The following is a 19272-nucleotide window of genomic DNA, read 5'->3' on the forward strand; positions in this document are numbered from 1 at the left end:
TTTCAATATAATATTTTAATTTATTTAATTGAAGTTGACATGGATCCCACAATTATTTTGCAATTCCCACTCAAACTTTACATTCTCTCTCCTTTTGGTTTCATTTTTTTAGCCTTAACTAATAATTTGGGCCCCACGATCCACATGTCAAAAAATGGGTGGAGCCTCTTCCAACTTTGGTTGGTTGGGCCTCACCCATAGTAAAATTTTTCTACTTATAAGTATTGTGTTTTAAGTTTTACTTATGATTTATATTAGAAAGTATATTTAAGGGATTAAATATTATTACTTTGGTTATATATGTTATTAATTATTGACATAATCGAATAACCAAACTGAAAAAAGCCGAACCGAATAGAGGAAAACCAAACCAAATCAAATTTATTTTGGATTGGATTGGGTTACACTTTTACAAAACCAAAAATCGAAAATCCAAACCGAAAAACCGAATGCACACTAAGGTATGTATGAAATTCACAATCTCACAATAGTTTAGATGTCAAACTCAACAAAAAAAAATAGTGTAAGTGAGTTTTTGACGCTCATGTATAGCTTTTGTGGATATATACAAGTTTACAATGCCTCGTCATTATTTGCATTTTCCTCATCATCACGAATTAGTATATAGTATTATATGACACTCGATTTTCCGCGAAGTTTCATAAAGTGATTGAATATCAGCTTCTTTGTTAGTCAGTATCAGCAAATGTTCGAATCGTTTTTGGATTTGTAGGTTGAAGAACTAAGCAGTTTCTCGTTGAATTTGAGGTACTCTTTTTGATTTTCAGTGATAATTAGCTCATTATACATCTGGGATTTGATTGAAAGATGAGAAAATCTTGATGGGTTGTAGCTATATTGAAATTTAAGGCTTAATGTTTGAGACCCATTTGTTAATTTTTGTTTGTTCATCTCCATAAATGGATTTTGTTTGTTTTGGGTTTTGATTGCTTCATTGATTCTCAGATTCAAAATTATCAAAACTCAAGCTCTTGACTGTGTATATCTCCTCCCTCACTCCCTTTTGTGTTTTTTTGGGTTGCTTGCTGTTTTTGATTCTTGGAAGTGTATTGATGCTTAATCAGTTGAGTTCATATATCTTCTTTCTTAGTTATAGTGTTTGATGCACTATGAAGTCGTAATTTTTAATGTTGAAGAATGAAAAAGTTCCCACATCGGTTAGGTGATGAGATGAGTGGTCAACTTATATGGTCTCGGGCAATTCTGCCTTCATGAGTTAGCTTTTGGGGTTGAGTTAGGCTCAAGATTCATTTCTTTACGTATGCTCTTTATTGAATCTCAGCTGCATCAGATGCTAGAATATCAGTGTTTTTGTTTGCACTTTCTTGTTTTTGGGTTGCTTGCGTTATTGATTCTCAGATGCTAGAATATCATTGTTTTTGTTAGCACTTTCTTGTTTTTAGGTTGCTTGCTTTATTGATTCTCAGATGCTAGAATATCAAAACTCAAGCACTTCGAGTGTGTATTGGATTATTTTTTGGGGGCAATTTTCTAGTTTTTGGTTGCTTGCTGTTTTCATAGTAGTTGAGTGCATACATCTTATCCCTTAGTTATAGTGTTTGATGCTCTTCACCACTAAAAAGTCATAGTTTTTATGTTTTTTTTCCCTCACTTTCTTGTTTTTGGGTTGCTTGCTTTGTTGATTCTCATATGCGAGAATATTCAAAACTCAAGCACTTGAGTTCATCATCTTATCCTTCAGTTACAGTGTTTAATGCTCTTTTCCTTTTCTTTTTATGCAAAGAACCAGGATACTCCTTTTAGTTGAACATAAAAGATCCTTTATATTTGTAAAAGTGGATAGCTTTGGTCCAACATATAACAGAAAAGACACAAGACACAGTTAAACTAAAGCCGATATGTAGACACTAACTCCTTAATCTTCCAAAATCCTAGAAAATTAAAGGACTGGTAGGCACTCTTTCTACCAAAGACAATCTACCAAAGTCGCTAGAAACCAAACAGCTAATCTAGAAGCAAGGAGCCTTAATCAACGATAGATGTATAGATTTCATTAATGGATCATGGAAGGATCTAATAAAAAAAGAATTGAAGTTCAATCGAAGGAAAATTGTGCTTCAAGCCTTAATCTGTGCAATTTTAAGGCTAAGTATATTAGTTTGGAAATTAGCTCTCAATTAAATCGTGTTTGGTGGCCATGCGATTACGAAAGTGGGTCTGTAGCAACTAAATAGAGATTTGTTCACAGTGAAAACTGAGATGCATTATACACTTCTTTGTTTCTGGTGCAAGAAGGAAAGTTTGGGAAGAAGTTAAAGTTCTCCCACTGTAAATGGGTTTTCTTTCCTTAGTGTAATGGCTTTAAACTAGATTATTACAATTCTAGTTTTTCTTTGTGCTATTTTTTTTTGCTTTGCTGTATCCCTGCACTTTGGCGCCAAAAGCCAAGAAAAGAAATTAGGGATTTTCCTCTTTACAACAGGAAAATTTAGGAAAAGGTTTCTCTCTGTCTTCTTTACATTAGCTCAACAGATGGTACTTTAGTTTGTGTCTTTTTTCTGTTAGTTTTAAGAAATCTGCTATAGCTTGAACCAAAGCTGTTCACTTTTGTAAACATAAGTATTTAACTGTATTTACGAGGGATCAAAATATTCCTATGCCCATACTTAAGGGACCGTCCTGGTTTTTCCCTTGTATGGTTGCTGCCTTTATTGATTCTTATATGCAAGAATGTTAACATTCAAGCACTTGAAGACATATATCGATTCCCTTCTGAACAGTGTTTGATGCTCCTCTTCTTGCAATTTCTTGTGGTCCATAGTCTACAATGGTGCTGTGTTTATTTTGCTACTAGTCTTTGGCTAATTGAATTTGTCATGCTTGTGACCAAAGCCCTTTTTAACTCTCTTTTACTGGCAATATACCAGGTTATTGCAATACTTTCTGTATAATCAAGTCATTTCTTTCTCTTCCTGTAGAAAGCATGGGGAGTCAAAGTGAAGCAAAACTCAAATTTTGTATCGACAGAGGGGGCACTTTTACTGATGTCTATGCAGACATTCCTGGTAAACCTGAAGGCCGAGTCATGAAGTTGTTGTCAGTTGATCCTTCTAATTATGATGATGCTCCAGTTGAAGGAATAAGGAGGATTTTGGAGGAATTTACTGGTAAGAAAATTCCCCGTAGTTCAAAGCTTCCTACCGATAAGATAGAATGGGTGAGGATGGGTACAACCGTGGCAACAAATGCATTGTTGGAGAGGAAGGGGGAGAGAATTGCACTGTGTGTCACTCGAGGCTTCAGGGATTTGCTCCAGATTGGTAACCAGGCTCGTCCACATATATTTGACCTCACTGTATCAAAACCATCGAATCTGTATGAAGAGGTTGTAGAGGTTGATGAGAGAGTTGAGCTGGTTCTTGATAAGGAGGGAGTAGATTTGAACCCTTCTCCATCACTTGTTCAAGGTATTTCGGGCGAGCTTGTCAAGGTTGTAAAGCCACTTGATGAGGAAGCTCTGAAACCGTTACTGAATGCTTTGCTGCAAAAGGGTATTAGTTGCTTAGCTGTGGTTTTGCTTCACTCTTATACTTACCCAGATCATGAGATACTTCTGGAAAAGTTAGCGCTTAGTTTGGGCTTCCGGCATGTATCTATATCATCTGCTTTAACTCCTATGGTTCGAGCTGTTCCTCGAGGTTTTACAGCAAGTGTAGATGCATATTTGACTCCCGTTATTAAAGAATACTTGTCAGGTTTTATGTCCAAATTTGATGAAGGACAAGGGAAGTTGAATGTTTTATTCATGCAGTCGGATGGAGGGCTTGCACCAGAAAATAGATTTTCAGGCCACAAAGCAATTTTGTCAGGTCCTGCTGGTGGTGTAGTTGGTTACTCTCAGACACTCTTCGGGATTGAAACAGACAAGGCTCTAATCGGTTTCGACATGGGTGGTACCTCCACTGATGTCAGCCGATATGCTGGTAGCTATGAACAAGTTATAGAAACCCAGGTTGCTGGTGCAATAATTCAAGCACCTCAGCTCGATGTAAACACAGTCGCTGCTGGCGGTGGATCAAAGTTAAAATTTCAGTTTGGTTCTTTCCGGGTGGGACCAGATTCAGTGGGTGCACATCCAGGACCAGTTTGTTACAGGAAAGGAGGGCAACTAGCAGTTACAGATGCAAATCTTATTTTGGGTTATGTCATTCCTGAATTTTTCCCTTCCATTTTTGGTCCCAATGAAGACCAGCCATTAGATATTGATGCTACCAGGGAAGATTTTGAAAAACTTGCAAGGCAAATCAATTCCTACAGAAAGAGCCAGGATTCATCTGCGAGGGACATGACAGTTGAGGAGATTGCACAAGGCTTTGTGAATGTTGCCAATGAGACCATGTGTCGTCCAATACGACAGTTGACAGAAATGAAGGGCCATGAAACAAGCAACCATGCTCTTGCTTGCTTTGGAGGTGCAGGTCCTCAACATTCCTGTGCCATTGCTAGATCACTTGGAATGAAGGAGGTTCTTATTCACAGGTTATGTGGGATCTTAAGTGCATATGGTATGGGGTTAGCTGATGTGGTAGAAGAGGCACAAGAGCCATATTCAGCTGTTTATGGTCCTGATTCTGTGATTGAAGCCTGTCGCAGAGAAACTATCTTGCTGGAGCAGGTGAAGTCTAAGCTGCAGGAGCAAGGGTTCGGAGAAGCAAGTATCACCAGTGAAACATACTTAAACTTAAGGTACGAGGGAACAGACACCGCAATCATGGTAAAGAGACCAATCAATGATGATGGATCAGGAGGTGATTATGCTGCTGAATTTGTCAAGTTGTTCCAACGGGAATATGGATTTAAACTTCAAAACAGGAGTATAGTCATATGTGATGTTAGGGTTCGCGGTGTTGGAGTCACTAACATACTGAAGCCTCGAGCCCTAGATGCTGCCCCTGGTGCCCCTAAAATTGAAAGTCACTACAAGGTTTACTTTGAGAGTGGATGGAATGACACTCCTTTGTTCAAGCTTGAAAATTTGGCATGTGGGCATGTTCTTCCTGGCCCAGCAATTATCATGAATGGCAATAGTACTGTCATTGTTGAACCTAACTGCAAGGCCATTGTTACTAAATATGGTAACATTAAAATAGAGATAGAGTCGACTTTCAATACGGCGAAGGTAGATGAAAAAGTTGCAGATGTTGTACAGCTGTCAATTTTCAACAACCGGTTTATGGGAATAGCTGAACAGATGGGGCGCACCTTGCAGAGGACTTCTATATCAACAAATATTAAAGAGCGGCTAGACTTTTCTTGTGCACTTTTTGGCCATGATGGTGGGCTTGTGGCAAATGCACCCCATGTTCCTGTTCACTTGGGGGCTATGTCGAGCACCGTTCGATGGCAGCTGAAGTACTGGGGTGATAAACTAAATGAGGGAGATGTTTTAGTCACCAATCATCCTTCTGCTGGTGGTAGCCACTTGCCTGATATAACTGTTATTACACCTGTTTTTAACAAAGGTAGATTGATATTCTTTGTCGCAAGTAGAGGGCATCATGCAGAGATTGGAGGTATTACTCCTGGAAGTATGCCACCTTTCTCAAAGTTCATATGGGAGGAAGGAGCAGCAATAAAAACATTCAAGCTTGTTGAGAAGGGCATTTTTCAGGAAGAAGGAATCACCAAGCTTCTTTGTTACCCCTGTTCTGAAGAATCAACTCATAAGATTCCAGGGTCGCGCAGGCTTCAGGATAATTTATCTGACCTTCACGCACAAGTAGCTGCAAATCAGAGAGGAATTACCCTTATTAATGAGCTTATTGAGCAATACGGTCTGGAAACTGTACAGGCATACATGAACCATGTACAGGCTAATGCTGAAGAAGCAGTGAGAGAAATGCTTAAATCTGTTGCTGGGAGAGTTTCCTCCGAATCAAAAAGGTCTGCAGAGGGAGACTTAGTGACTATCGAAGAGGAAGATTACATGGATGATGGGTCTTCCATACACTTAAAGCTTACGATAGATTCTCGGAAGGGTGAAGCATTTTTTGATTTCTCTGGGACCAGCACAGAGGTTTATGGTAATTGGAATGCTCCAGAAGCAGTGACAGCTGCTGCAGTTATTTACTGTGTACGCTGTTTGGTGAATGTTGATATTCCTCTCAATCAAGGTTGCTTGGCTCCTGTAAAGATTTATATACCTCCTGGTTCATTTCTCTCTCCAAGTGACAAGGCTGCTGTGGTGGGTGGTAACGTTCTTACGTCACAAAGGGTCACCGATGTCGTTCTCACTGCATTCCAAGCTTGTGCTTGTTCCCAGGGTTGCATGAATAATCTAACCTTTGGTGATGACACTTTTGGTTACTATGAAACAATCGGAGGTGGAAGTGGGGCTGGACCTACATGGGATGGGACGAGTGCAGTCCAGTGCCATATGACCAACACTCGCATGACAGATCCAGAGATCTTTGAGCAAAGATACCCAGTTATATTGCATAAGTTTGGAATAAGAGAGAATAGTGGTGGTGCTGGTCAACATAAAGGAGGTGATGGCATTATCAGGGAGATAGAATTCAAACGTCCAGTCATCGTCAGTATCCTTTCAGAAAGACGTGTGCATGCCCCAAGGGGACTCATGGGTGGAGCAGATGGGGCTCGGGGTGCTAATTTCCTCATCACCAAAGATAAAAGGAAGGTATATGTTGGTGGTAAAAACACAATTGAGGTGCAGGCTGGCGAAATACTTCAGATTCTTACTCCAGGAGGTGGTGGCTGGGGTTCAATATGAACAATCCCAACCAAAAACTTCTGCAAATCTCATGGATGCCATTTCAGAGGTTGCAGTTACATACTCTCCATGCCACAGACACATACACAGGAGTAAAAGTATAACACCAAATAAGGGAAATGAGGACATGAACTTGCTATTGATTAGAATTTCTCCGTTTTAAAGATGTGTGAACTTTGAATAATTTCATGACTTCATATCAGCTGTTTGGTCTATACATGCCTCTGTTGTCATCTGGGGGGATAAAGTGCCCTTCTTGTTTGTCTTTCGGAAACAACCTCTCTAATAAAAATGTTTCCTTTTCTTCGATCTTGGGTGAACGCAGGATGGTTTCGAAAATGAATTAATACTATATGTTATTTCATGGTAGTGCTTTCACTTGATAAGTTACTCTTTTATTCTCCCTTTGTTCCTGCATTTGAGAAGTGACCAGTAATATTATCAAAGAACAATATTTGCTGTTAGTTTTCAAAATTCAAACAACACTCCTTCCAAATCATATGAATTTTCTGTTAATCTAATAGCGCTAATAAAAAGGGTAAAACTACTTAATTGAACAAACATTCCTATAGGAAATACTATTCTACTCTATAGTTTGAAATAATTATACTGTATCATTTCACAAATTAATAATCTCTAATCAAATGCACGGTCAATAACTCAACATTTATCTTTTGATACTAGATACATGTATATTTGATACTCAATACATTCTGAAGTATAAGTACATAACGAGAGAGCCGAGCCGAGCCAAAAAGGCAAAAAGGCAAAAAGGCAAAAAGGCAAAAAAAATTGAGTGGAATTTCCTAAAGGGCAACAAAAATAAGTTAGAAACCAAAAGGGTAACGTTTAAACGGGAGGGGAGACGGCGTCTAAATTGGGGTTGCAATTGCGCCTGTTTTGGAACCCCAATTTGGACGCTGTCTCCCCTCCCGATTAAATATTATCCTTTAGCTTTCAAACTTATTTTTATTGCGGCTTTTGAAAACTTCACTCATTTTTTTTGCCCTTTTAACTCCGAATCTATTTGCATGTATCTAAAATACGAGTGTGAGCCAATTTTGAACTTCTCCCCAAAAGGAACAGCAAAAGGGGTTGTTGGGAATTGAGAGACAAGGAAGAGAGAGTGACATTCCCGCGGAAGAAGAAGAAGGAGGGTGGCAATGGCTTCTGCTTCAACTTGTCAAACTCAAAGGGTTGACGAGGAGAAGGAACCCAAAAGCAGCAATTCATCGAAATCTTGTTTTCAGCCAACAGTGAGTGTGTCTTTCGTAGCAATCCCTAAAAATTGATTCTTGTGAATTTTGATTTTGATTTTTTTGACAAAAAAACAGGTCTGTTTGAAAGATTGGTGGCTTATTAGGGCTGAAAGAGATTCTCAAGGAAGAACCCTTGCCGTTGCTGGGCTCACTTCTCGAGAGTAAACTTTCTCTTCCTTTTTTTTTCTTGCTTTCAAAGTTTTGTTGAAACTTTTAAGCTCCCATTTGGCCATAGATTTTGAAGTTGGAACATTGAGAATTTGAGTTTTTCAAGTTGTGATTTTTTTTTCTAGACCCCACTTGTGGGATTTTACCGAGTATGTTGTTGTTGTTGTTGTAAAGTTGTGATTTTGAATATTTGAAGTTGTGTTTGAAAAATCTGATGAAATTTTATGGTCAAATAGATATTTGAAGATAAATTTTCAAAATGTACTGCCGAAATCTATGGTCAAACGCTAGCTTATAGTTGTTTTAGGTATTTGGAGTTTGTGATTTTGGATTTACTATGTGGTCATGCAATTTTCTTGGTCACCTTGGACTTGGGTAGGGATGAATTCTTGACTTTTTTGGGGGTGGGAGGGGGTGTATTTAATGAACTATACTGCCTTCTCTAAATATTTTGACCAGATTGACTAGCATGAAGACTAGAAAATCGAAGTTTGAGGAGATTATCATTTTGGAACTGGTCATCAATGTGGTTAAAGAACTGGCAGATAGGATTATTTGTTGAAAAATGTCACATCAAAACCAGAAATGATGTTCAACCGGATGAGTTTGTAATGTGAGTTTGTTAAAATAGGAAATTGGCAATCGTATTAAAGAAGTAAATTACATCTGGAGTAAAAGGATGATGAGGCCAAGTAATTTATAGAAGCAGTACGTGGTTATATTTGGTTGGGAAATCCCGAGTTTTCTCAACTTAAGACCTCATTATAATTAAAGAACCCAACAAAGACATAGCTTTTCTGTACTTTTCTGTTATAGCTGACTCAGTAAGTGGTATTTTGCACTCAGATCCTTTTGTTTTAATCACTCTACTATGTTTCTGTAGGGGTCAAGCTCTGCGAGGATTCACGTCTGCACCAATTCTCAAGATATATGATGTTTTTAATCTTGAGACCATTGATGGGATATGCGTTGTCCTCAAAGGCTTCATAAACAAAAGTCGTTCAGAGGAAAATGGTTTTCCATCTGAGGTATGCTACGAGGGACATGCCGTATTTGTTTGCCCATGAAATCTTTTTGTTGATTGCAAAATGAGAATTTGATATAACCCTCCTCTTTTTTGCTCCAAAATAGATTATTTTGTTTTGTGTTATCCAATTAATCGTATTGTTTGATTAGACTACCATCACAAAGATGGATGCTCTCTCTAATTGCAGTAAGGATCTGTGGTTTCTCTTGACTTTAAAAGGAAAAGGAATAAAATAATAGCAGAAAGAACATACTTGTTTAGGTTCTTATGCTAGTACTGCACAATGATAATAGAATATAGAAGTAATTACTGATAGGTTAGAAAGTATAGAAGAAGATAGAGAGAAAAACAAGCTATTGCCTAGAGCAACTTCAGTTTATTTGAAAACTGTTTTAATCTAACTTTAGTCCCGAAGGGTCATGTCAAACCCAAACCCCTTTTGAGAAATTTTCTCAAAAAAGTAAAAGTGAATCTTTTGGATATCTCAATATAAAGAAGGATACAATAACCAACTCACTTTTCAATGAGAAAGATCTCTGTGATTGTCTTGTTTATACGTTGAAGAAGACAAATAGACACCCTTCTATCTTACATTTGAGCATTTGTATTTGTCTCAACCCCTTAACTGAAGCCTTACTTAGACAAGGTCAAGTTTAAGGAGAAACTTCATCGTTAGCTGAACTATTGGTTCCTGGTAGATAAGGCTAGAGCAGGTCCCTAGGAAAATCTGACGCTGGTAGATATAGAAACAGTCACACCCATTTGTAAATTGTAACTGGAGTAAAAATTTGTGAACACAGAAGGAAAAATGTGGTTTGGATATCTTACAAGTGAGAAGAAGTGAGACTTCGAAGGGCCTTCAAGACCAAAGGACCGCTAATATCTTCTAACAGCAGTTTTTGATGCAATATCTTCTCATCAGGAGACAGTCCAAGCTGTTAGGCCCTTGTGGGCATCTTTAGCCCAAGACTGTGACCATGGAGACTCAGATGGATTACAAAAATAAGAATTGCCAACTGTATGCATAGCATATCTAGTTATGAAGCAGATTTTTCATGACTTAATGTAGAGATTCATTTGATAAGTTGCTGAAATTAACTTCTTAAATAATGTAGAACAATTCGTTTGATTGCTCATAACCATTGCAGTGAGAACTGGGCTCTATCAAAAACTAAGTCTTTTGAGTAGCTAATTCAGTATACATACTCTACTGTTCTAGCATATTTACAAGGCTTCTCGATGCTAACCTCCTCTACTATACTACATTTATTAAACTATGATTCATCAGAAGGCCTTTATTAATTGGTAGTAAATAAAAAATTGGAAGGGAGAAGGTGTGTCCTACCGAAAATATTTTTTCCCGTAAATTGGTGTGTCTTCTGTTTTTTTTTTTTTAAGTTGACAAGAGAACACTTCCATCAGACTTGGTTAGAAAAGTAGCAAAGCTTAAATAGGTAGTTCATTATACTAGAATAATTTTTAGTTTGTTGTAAAGGTTAGATCAACTATTTTAGGGTGGCTATAAGTTTGATTTATCAGGAATCAAATAGCATTATCTGGACAAAAAATTGTTTTCTGTACAGAAATTCCCAAAAATTGTGAATGATGGATGAATTATCATCATCATTCATAAATGTGTCTCAAATGATTCTAGGAGTCCCGATTATTTGTAGTTTATTAGCATTAAATACAGATGCATATCTTGTTTTAATTTTGGTATATCATGGCTATTGCAAATGACGTTGGTGCTATAATTGTCTTTCTGAGCTCATTACACAATACGTAATGTAGCCTCCTGTTGTAAATACGTCCCATCATTTACTTATTGCTGAAATCAATATACTAGCTTCAACAATAATAATAATAAAAAGATTCTAGGAGTCCCAACATAGACAATGTCTCAATATAAGTGATAGTAGTTTATTTTTCCTTATCATCTCTCCTTCTGGAAAAAAGCCAGAAAAAAAAATACTTCTAAGGACTTGGTGCAGTTTTTTACACTTACGGATTTCTTTGTTTGATGAAGTTTTAGCAATCATCATATGCTGATGTAATGTAGCCTCCTGTTGTAAATACTTCCCAGCATTTACTTATTCCTGAAATCAATATACTATCTTCAACAATAATAATAATAAAAAGATTCTAGGAGTCCCAACATAGACAATGTCTCAGTATAAGAAAGTGATAGTAGTTTATTTTTCCTTATCATCTCTCCTTCTGGAAAAAAGCCAGAAAAAAAAAAACTTCTAAGGACTTGGTGCAGTTTTTTACACTAAGGGATAGAATTCAGGGATTTCTTTGTTTGATGAAGTTTTAGCAATCATCATATGCTGACCAAAGGCATTCAGACAATTATGTTACCGTCCCAAAGAAAAGAAAAAGAGATTTTTGATAATTATAATTGGCGATTGGCGATCCTTTGAATTCTTGTCAATGGTTCTGTCTTTACAGGTGATCGAACAGTTTCTTTTTGGTTTTCCTCCTCGATGGGAGACGTTCAATGAGAAATTCTTAGGAAGAGAATCTAAAGGTAAGGCTTCTGCAAGCGATGCCCTTGGTTTTGAAAAACCATCTGTGTGCTCAGAAAGTAAGTTCACTCTATGAACCTATTTGTATGTCTGAAAGTTGCTAAGTTTTTGTTGTAGTCTGCTTATACTTTCTCTGCAACCTGCAGAGGTTAAAAATCTAAAGAAGTTAGTTCAAAATGATCATGTAGAGACTACCGGTGAAACAATTCAGGATCATAATGGGAGAAAAGATTATGAAGTAGAAGACAATTTGATGAGGGACAATCAGAATGATGGAGAAGTTGCAAGTGAAGTTATTGTACAAAAGAAGACAAAAAGAGCAATGAGGTCATCGGACAAGCTTAATTTTACAAACACTTCTACAAGCATTGCAAAGGAGCAAACAATACTGGATCATAATGGGATAAAAGACTATGAAGTAGAAGACAATTTGATGAGGGACATTCAGAATGATGGTGAAGTTGCAAGTGAAGTTATTGTGCAAAAGAAGAAAAAAAGAGCAACGAGGTCATCGGACAAGCTTAATTCTACAAACACTTCTACAAGCATTGCAAAGGAGCAAAGAATACTGCATCATAATGTGATAAAAGACTATGAAGTAGAAGACAATTTGATGAGGGACAATCAGAATGATGGAGAAGTTGCAAGTGAAGTTATTGTACAAAAGACGACAAAAAGAGCAACGAGGTCTACGGACAAGCTTAATTCTACAAACACTTCTACAAGCATTGCAAAGGAGCAAACAATACCGGATCATAATGGGAGAAAAGACTGTGAAGTAGAAGACAATTTGATGAGGGACAATCAGAATGATGGAGAAGTTGCAAGTGAAGTTATTGTACAAAAGAAGACAAAAAGAGCAATGAGGTCACCGGACATGCTTAATTCTACAAACACTTCTACAAGCATTGCAAAGGAGCAAACTGCAGATGTTAATCGAACAACTCACTTTAAAAGTTCAAGCACGGAAAATGCAAAAAGAAAATTGTCATATGTCAGTAGGCGCTCATAGAAAAGTTATCTTAATTTTACATTATGTGTTCTTGTGACATGAAAGTGCACTTCCCATTTACATGTTTAGCAGGTTCTAAAATAAATTAGTGTTTTAGAAGCATGACAGATGTTGAGCCTTTATAACCCTCATGATTCTAGGTTTTTTTTTTTGATAACCGTGGTATCCGGGCCAGCTTGTGCGCACCTCGACTAATTCCACGGGATACCTGAGTGTAGCACGCACGCTCTATGCTTTTCGCCAGCTTTCCCTCTAGTAAAAGATTAGCTCGTACCCTCTCTCTGTGTCTAGGGATTCCTGTCACACCAGCAACCATGGTTCTAGGTATTTCTCAAACTATTATTTCTTTTTAAATTTGCAACAAGTTTTGTTAGTATGAGATTTCTAGGTATGTTAATATGGAGCTGGTATGAAGATTTAAACACGAGAGGAATGCTATTAAAAACAGTGATGGCATCTGCTTGTGTGAACACAATCCAAGCAATTCCATCTTCTTGTTTTCTGGGTGGGGGGTGGGTGGCTTAGTCCCAAAAGAGATCCGATACTTCTATCTTTTCTTGGCTGTTCCTCATTTAGCTGTTTATTTCAATTTTTATGGTCAAGTTTGTATTATTGCATCTTTTTTCTTGTTCCCTTGCTTTTATAATTGGTTAATTGAATTGAACAACTGATCCCTGGTAACAGTGTGAACTTGATATCTACTTCCAATGCTTAATGTGTCCTTTTATACTTTTTGATCATCATTGTTAGAAACAAATTCCACCCCCTATTTTTGGTTATATGTTTGATTATTTTTAAGTTTTTTATTTTTCCTTTGTTTACTTAGGGAAGTCCTCAGCAAGGGAAAGAGGCAGTTCGACTTATCTCTCCTGAACCTTTGAGTTTTAACAGATCTAGATCAGGTGCATTGGTCATCAGAGCTAGCTATTTCTAGGGTTCTCAGAATTTTTTTGTTTGTTTATGATTATGTATATATATAATGTAAAATTTGCCTGCATTTGTATTTCTGTAGGGAGAGTCCTACTTCCTCCGATGGCATTTTGGCGCAATCAAAGAGCAGTTTATGATGTGGTTAGTCATCAGATTTTGCATATACCTTTATATAACTCGGCCATGAATCTTGGACTATCATCTAATCTTATGCACTTTATGGTGCTACAGATTCTTTTCACCACAGGCATCTCATGTCATATGCATCTTTCATTCTTAGCAACTAGATTCTATGCCTAATTTGAAGCAGATTTATCATCTTTTAGGCTTTGGAATTTGTTAACCTCGGGTGTATGGAGGAATACTTGGGGTTTTCATTTGTGTATCTCCTTTCAGGCGTATTCTCATTTGCTCTTATTAAGGAGATATGTATCTCAAAGTTGGTCCATCTTCTTATAACTACCCTTATATATGTTTCAGGATCAGAGTGTTACAGAAGTTAAACAAGGCGACCTGAATCTGGATTATCTATCTAGAGGTGCTACACGATCTCTTTATTTTCCTTACGAGATGATTCATATCAAGAATTTTGCTTGAGTGAGGAGTGAAGAAATTCTCTTCTAGCTCCCAAACCTATTATTTACTTGTAAAATAGATCTTTCCTTGCTATTTTCACAGTTGTACTCTTCATGCCTGTTGCTTATGTAATTTATTGGATGTTTATGGCTTTGGCAGTGTGTAGATCTGAACCATCAAAAAAGAGACGGCAACACAGATGAAAGTTAAAGCTCCTATTGTCTAGTGGAAATGTAAAGGTATGTTAAGTATTCACAGTTAACATCTTTGAATCAGGCGCTCTTCACAAAACAATCTAAGAGTCTAATTGTTGTCAAAGGCACTCTTAAAGCAAGGCAGAAAACATGTAGAGCGCTTTGCCTCACTTTATAGGCGCTTCAGTGTCTTCAAGGCTTTAAGACATACTTTCTTTGCCAATGAGTGCAATCTTGAAGATGCGACACTAAACAATTGATATTTTACTTTATCATAATGTCTTTTCAATTTCTTTGTCCATATATTTATTATTCATGCTTGTGATTATTAATCTTGGATTACACGCCATTTGCACCTTTAGTCAATAAAAGTCCATGCTTTATTTGCGCTTATAGTTTAGAGCTTTTTTGTGCTTTTCGCTTTTGATAACACTGGAGTCTATGGTGATACTTTTTGGAAGGATTCAGAGTAACTTCCATCTTTGTTAACCAGAAAGTTGATCAACTCTGTACATCTTTTATACATGTTCTCTGGTTATGTTTTTGGTTAAAGTGGATGTTTATCTTTGCTAATAAAAGACAGAGCAAGAAACAAAGCGAAAGACCTCATGAGGGTTGTATTTGTTTTCAAAGAACTCAACTAATTGTTAGTACTCCACAACTCTTGACAAGATTCCTGGCTAGTCCTCTTTGTATGGGTCGACGTGATGCATATAAGCAAAAGTTGTAGAAAATCAGTTTCTGAACTTAAACTAAAAGGCGAAAAAAAACTTCTACTTTTATTTAGTTTCTGCTATTGCCTCTGTTTCACTGTTTGTTCAGCCGAGGGTCTTTTAGAAACAATCTCTCTACTTTCTCAAAGGTAGAGGTAAGGTTTGCGTACACTCTACTCTTCCAAGACCCCACTTGTGGGATTACACTTTGTTTGTGTACTTGTTTACTTTTATTTAGTTTTCCTTTCATAATCAAAGTTGCGGATTTTCTTGCTTAACTCTCTTTGTTATGTTTTGTTCAGGAACCTAAAGGGGAGGCATAAGCAACACTGGCACATTTGTACAAAAATGTGTGAAGGCTCTACAGTTTGCTAATGCCATTTTTGGATGCATATTTACTAGACAGATATCTCTTTTGTTTCTTAGAACAGCTTGTAAGCTATGATGTTAACTCATTTATGCAGCTAGTTATGCTAATATATAGGTTCACTTGGACTGTATCTTGGTATATCTGAAAGCAACAAACTTTTCAAACACATCATATGGTGTATTGTGTATCAGAAATAGTTTATCCGTCTTCACAAAGCAGGGGTAAGGTCACTCTCTCCAGACTTTTCAAACACATCATGGTGTATGATGTATGGTGTATCAGAAATAGTTTCTCCGTCTTCACAAAGTAGGGGTAGGGTTACCTTCTCCACTTGTGATATTACATTGGGTATGTTATTATTATGTCATGGTCACATGTTGTCTTCCAGTGTGAATACCATTCTTTTTTACTTTTTTTGGTTCAAGGACTCAAAAATCTATCTGTCAATATGAATCTCGAGAGTGGATGGTTGATTGTTGCCTCCTTGTCCGATAGGCTTTCCTATTGAGACTGTTATGGTCCATCAATACAAAAATATCCGTTAGCCTATACACTGAATAATTTTTTGTATCAACCAAGTTTAAGCAAATGTAAATTTGATTATTTTATCTGATTCTTACCTTCCTTCAGCACAAATATTGAATAACTCTGCCAACAAAGTTTAAGCAAATGAAACCTTAAATATTTAACATGATTGCTACTTTCCATCGACATGGGTACTGAATAATTTTGTCAGCCCGTTTAGAATGAACCTAGAATATTTTATTTAATATTTACCCTCCAACAACAAAGATTTCGAATGACTCTGTCAATCAAGATTAAGCAGATGAGACCTTAATTCTTTATCTAATTGTTATATTTCACCAAGATGAGTATTAAGTAACTCTACGAGTTGTTAAATTTCTCATGATTTTCACCCACTTCGTTGTTAAATAATCTATATTCTGCATTTATAAACAATATGAAATATTTCTTATAAGAATTTTTTTTTTAAAAAATAGTAAAATCGATTCCCCACATCCTGGACTTGTCTTTTGAGTACATTATATGTTTTTTTCCAAGTGAACGGAAAAAAAAAACTTTTTTTTTTGTTGAGATTTGTCCATGTCTAGAAGAAACAATGTATAAATAAAGCAATTATTATTGAACCTAGAAGATTATAATTGTTTTTTCTTGATGATTTCATCTTCCATAAATGTCCACTATAAAAAGAAAAAAAAAGATTGATAATTTACTATTTGAAAATGAAAGGACAATATAGAGAAATCATTACATCTATTTTCCACTTTGTAATTTTTTGTGGGTGATAAAAATTCTCAAACAAAAAATAATAAACTTACTTTTCTCTATGTATGGATTTAGTTGGGGAGGGGTTCATGATTCGGTTTGAATTGATTTACCTTTTTAAGAAATTAAATTAATTAAGTTAATTTTTTAAAATATTGAAACAAAATCAAATCAATTATATCATTTTTACAAAAAATAATAATTAAAATATATGATACTTACTTTCAAGTACATATTAGATTAATTATATTCCAAATATAAGTTATATATGTAGCCTCCTCCAAAAATTTGTATGGATGCATTGTATGATAATTTAACCATTATTAATTTCAAGGAACATAATAAAATTTTGTATAATAATTATTTTGTGCAAACAATTAAAGATTTAGTTGTAATATCTCAAAATATATATCTTGACAATAATTGAAGAAACAATGATGAATAATAAAGCACTCAAAGACAAGTTCTTTTGAATATGAAATAGATTCTTGAAATTATCAAACTAAAAATTATAAAATCAAACCAGAAAGTAAAGACAAAGAATTAGAATGCTATAAAAACAAATCATCTAAATCACGAACCAAGAGTGCAGAAGATTAATATGCACCATAATATACACAACAATTATAATTTTCAAATAAATATTTATATAATCGATTTAGTTTAATTTTTTTGATTATTTTCCGCTTAAAATCAAAACCAAACCAAATTTAAAAAATATTGATTTTTTTTCTTCAATTTGATTCAATTTTCAAATCTTTCATGAGCTTTTTTGAGATACAAAAATATTCAAAAGTCAAAACTATCCACAAAAATAGTTATTAACATGAAATAGACTACTCTATATATATGGCTTCCCTCAAATTTGCATACCTTTTTTTTTTTTGTGTGTGTGGAAGAAAATAAATAATTTATGTTTAGTGCGGCCAGAGCTATCCACTATTTTATGTTCAACAAGTACAGATTATAAATTCATAAGTGATGTAATTTTCTACAATTTTAATCATTATAGTGAAAGATGTACAATCCAATTTGGTCCTCAAATAAATAAATAAATAAACAAAGTTTTATATTTTAGTTGTTATTTGGCAAGTTTCGATCCATTTAATAAATTTGACTTTGTTCAATCATTAATTTTTTTGCTTACGACCTTCCACTAACATAGTGGATCAAATCGTATCAAATATTTTATTATTCTTTTCTGTTGTATCAGATTTCTACTAGACTATATATATATATATATATATGATCGATTCTACACATTGTAACTCTTAGTTTGATTCATCTGAGTTTTCGTTAATTACTTTTTACCTAAACTAAAATTCACTTTTCTCGGTTAGATTCTTTTTAATACACTAGAAAAGACATAATATTGTAATTATTACATAATTTTCAAATATATATAAAAAAATATTTCAAAAAATTTATTATTTTCATATTTGAATTCATGATCAAAATAAATGTTTGCGTTGTATTACATTATTTTTATGTGAACACTAAAATAGTGATGAAATATTCGGTGAATATGAAAGTGATGATATGGTTATTGATGAAAATGATGAACAATCGGCTCAGAGTAACAAAGTCATGTGCTTTGTCTACTTCACGATGTATGAAATGATGCTTGTTTCACGCACTCCAAACTACCACATTGCTCCAGTGTCATGGACACTACTTGTTATTTGTTGCAACGAAGATCCAATTGACTTGTAATACAAACTTATGGTTAGTTTTGATAGTTTTTAAAACTTATGGATATAAATCATATTTTTCTAAAAAAGTGAAATATGTTTCTCAAATACTATGACCAAACACAAGGTGAAATTTCACCCAAATAATATTTGCCAAGAATATTTAAAAATTTATGATCAAACGCTAGCTAAATTATTTCACTCTCAATTTCGAATAATGCCACGTAAATTTGAAAAGACAGTAGTAATCAACTATGTACAACACGTGTAACAGTTAAATACCACTAAATATGTCCATTACATCACAATTGCATAAAAATACTATTGTAGTACAGTAAAATAAATAATTATGTATCTCATTTTAATATTAATTTAACTAAAAGAAGTGACATGACAACTGAACTTACCTTTGATTTTCCGAAAACATTTTTTTCCTTTTTTTACCCAATATTTAATGAATTTGAAAATAATGAAAATTTTAGAAAAAAATATTTTTTATATAGCATTTCTATAATTTTCTCATTGTTACAGGTTGGTTATTTGAATACTAATTTAGCTTATGATGAATTTAAAGCTGCAACTAAAAAATGTTTTACAATGATCCAATAATAAATTACATTAATAACTGGTCATTTTAATCCTTAAATTATAATTTATAATATAATATAAACTAATGTGACAATGATATACCACTAAATATATATTTCAGTATATTGCATTGTACAAAAAACCCACCCAATGAAAA

At 35.1% G+C, this 19272-nt stretch overlaps 2 protein-coding genes across 3 annotated transcripts; both read left to right on the forward strand.

Moving 5' to 3' along the window:
• Positions 1-585: 585 nt before the first annotated feature.
• On the forward strand, positions 586-7141 carry LOC102582244 (5-oxoprolinase). The gene is made up of 2 exons (XM_006340985.2): positions 586-768; positions 2961-7141. Exon 2 carries the CDS (start codon positions 2966-2968, stop codon positions 6770-6772), a length of 3807 nt encoding a protein of 1268 aa, XP_006341047.1. The 5' UTR covers positions 586-768; positions 2961-2965; the 3' UTR covers positions 6773-7141.
• A 692-nt stretch (positions 7142-7833) lies between these two features.
• On the forward strand, positions 7834-15943 carry LOC102584463 (mis18-binding protein 1-like). 2 transcript variants are annotated; one of them, XM_015305977.1, is made up of 10 exons: positions 7835-8028; positions 8107-8192; positions 9083-9227; positions 11678-11813; positions 11901-12748; positions 13593-13668; positions 13779-13837; positions 14177-14234; positions 14432-14511; positions 15482-15943. In XM_015305977.1, the coding sequence occupies exons 1-9, from the start codon at positions 7936-7938 to the stop codon at positions 14473-14475; spliced, it is 1545 nt and encodes a 514-aa protein (XP_015161463.1). In that variant the 5' UTR covers positions 7835-7935; the 3' UTR covers positions 14476-14511; positions 15482-15943. The 2 variants fall into 2 exon arrangements, with proteins under 2 accessions (XP_015161464.1, XP_015161463.1); XM_015305978.1 differs by lacking the exons at positions 14177-14234; positions 14432-14511; positions 15482-15943 and having other exon boundaries at positions 7834-8028; positions 13598-13668.
• Positions 15944-19272: the final 3329 nt, after the last annotated feature.

Source organism: Solanum tuberosum, unplaced genomic scaffold (genome assembly GCF_000226075.1).
Source record: "Solanum tuberosum cultivar DM 1-3 516 R44 unplaced genomic scaffold, SolTub_3.0 scf00021, whole genome shotgun sequence".
Lineage (NCBI taxonomy): Eukaryota > Viridiplantae > Streptophyta > Magnoliopsida > Solanales > Solanaceae > Solanum > Solanum tuberosum.

Bases quoted from the DNA above. Each gene is read 5' to 3' on its own strand.
- LOC102582244 (XM_006340985.2), top strand. From the start codon at position 2,966: ATGGGGAGTCAAAGTGAAGCAAAACTCAAATTTTGTATCGACAGAGGG.
- LOC102584463 (XM_015305977.1), top strand. From the start codon at position 7,936: ATGGCTTCTGCTTCAACTTGTCAAACTCAAAGGGTTGACGAGGAGAAG. The intron at 8,193-9,082 runs GTAAACTTTCTC...ATGTTTCTGTAG, and splicing joins GCTGGGCTCACTTCTCGAGA to GGGTCAAGCTCTGCGAGGAT. The intron at 14,235-14,431 runs GTGCTACACGAT...TGGCTTTGGCAG, and splicing joins TCTGGATTATCTATCTAGAG to TGTGTAGATCTGAACCATCA.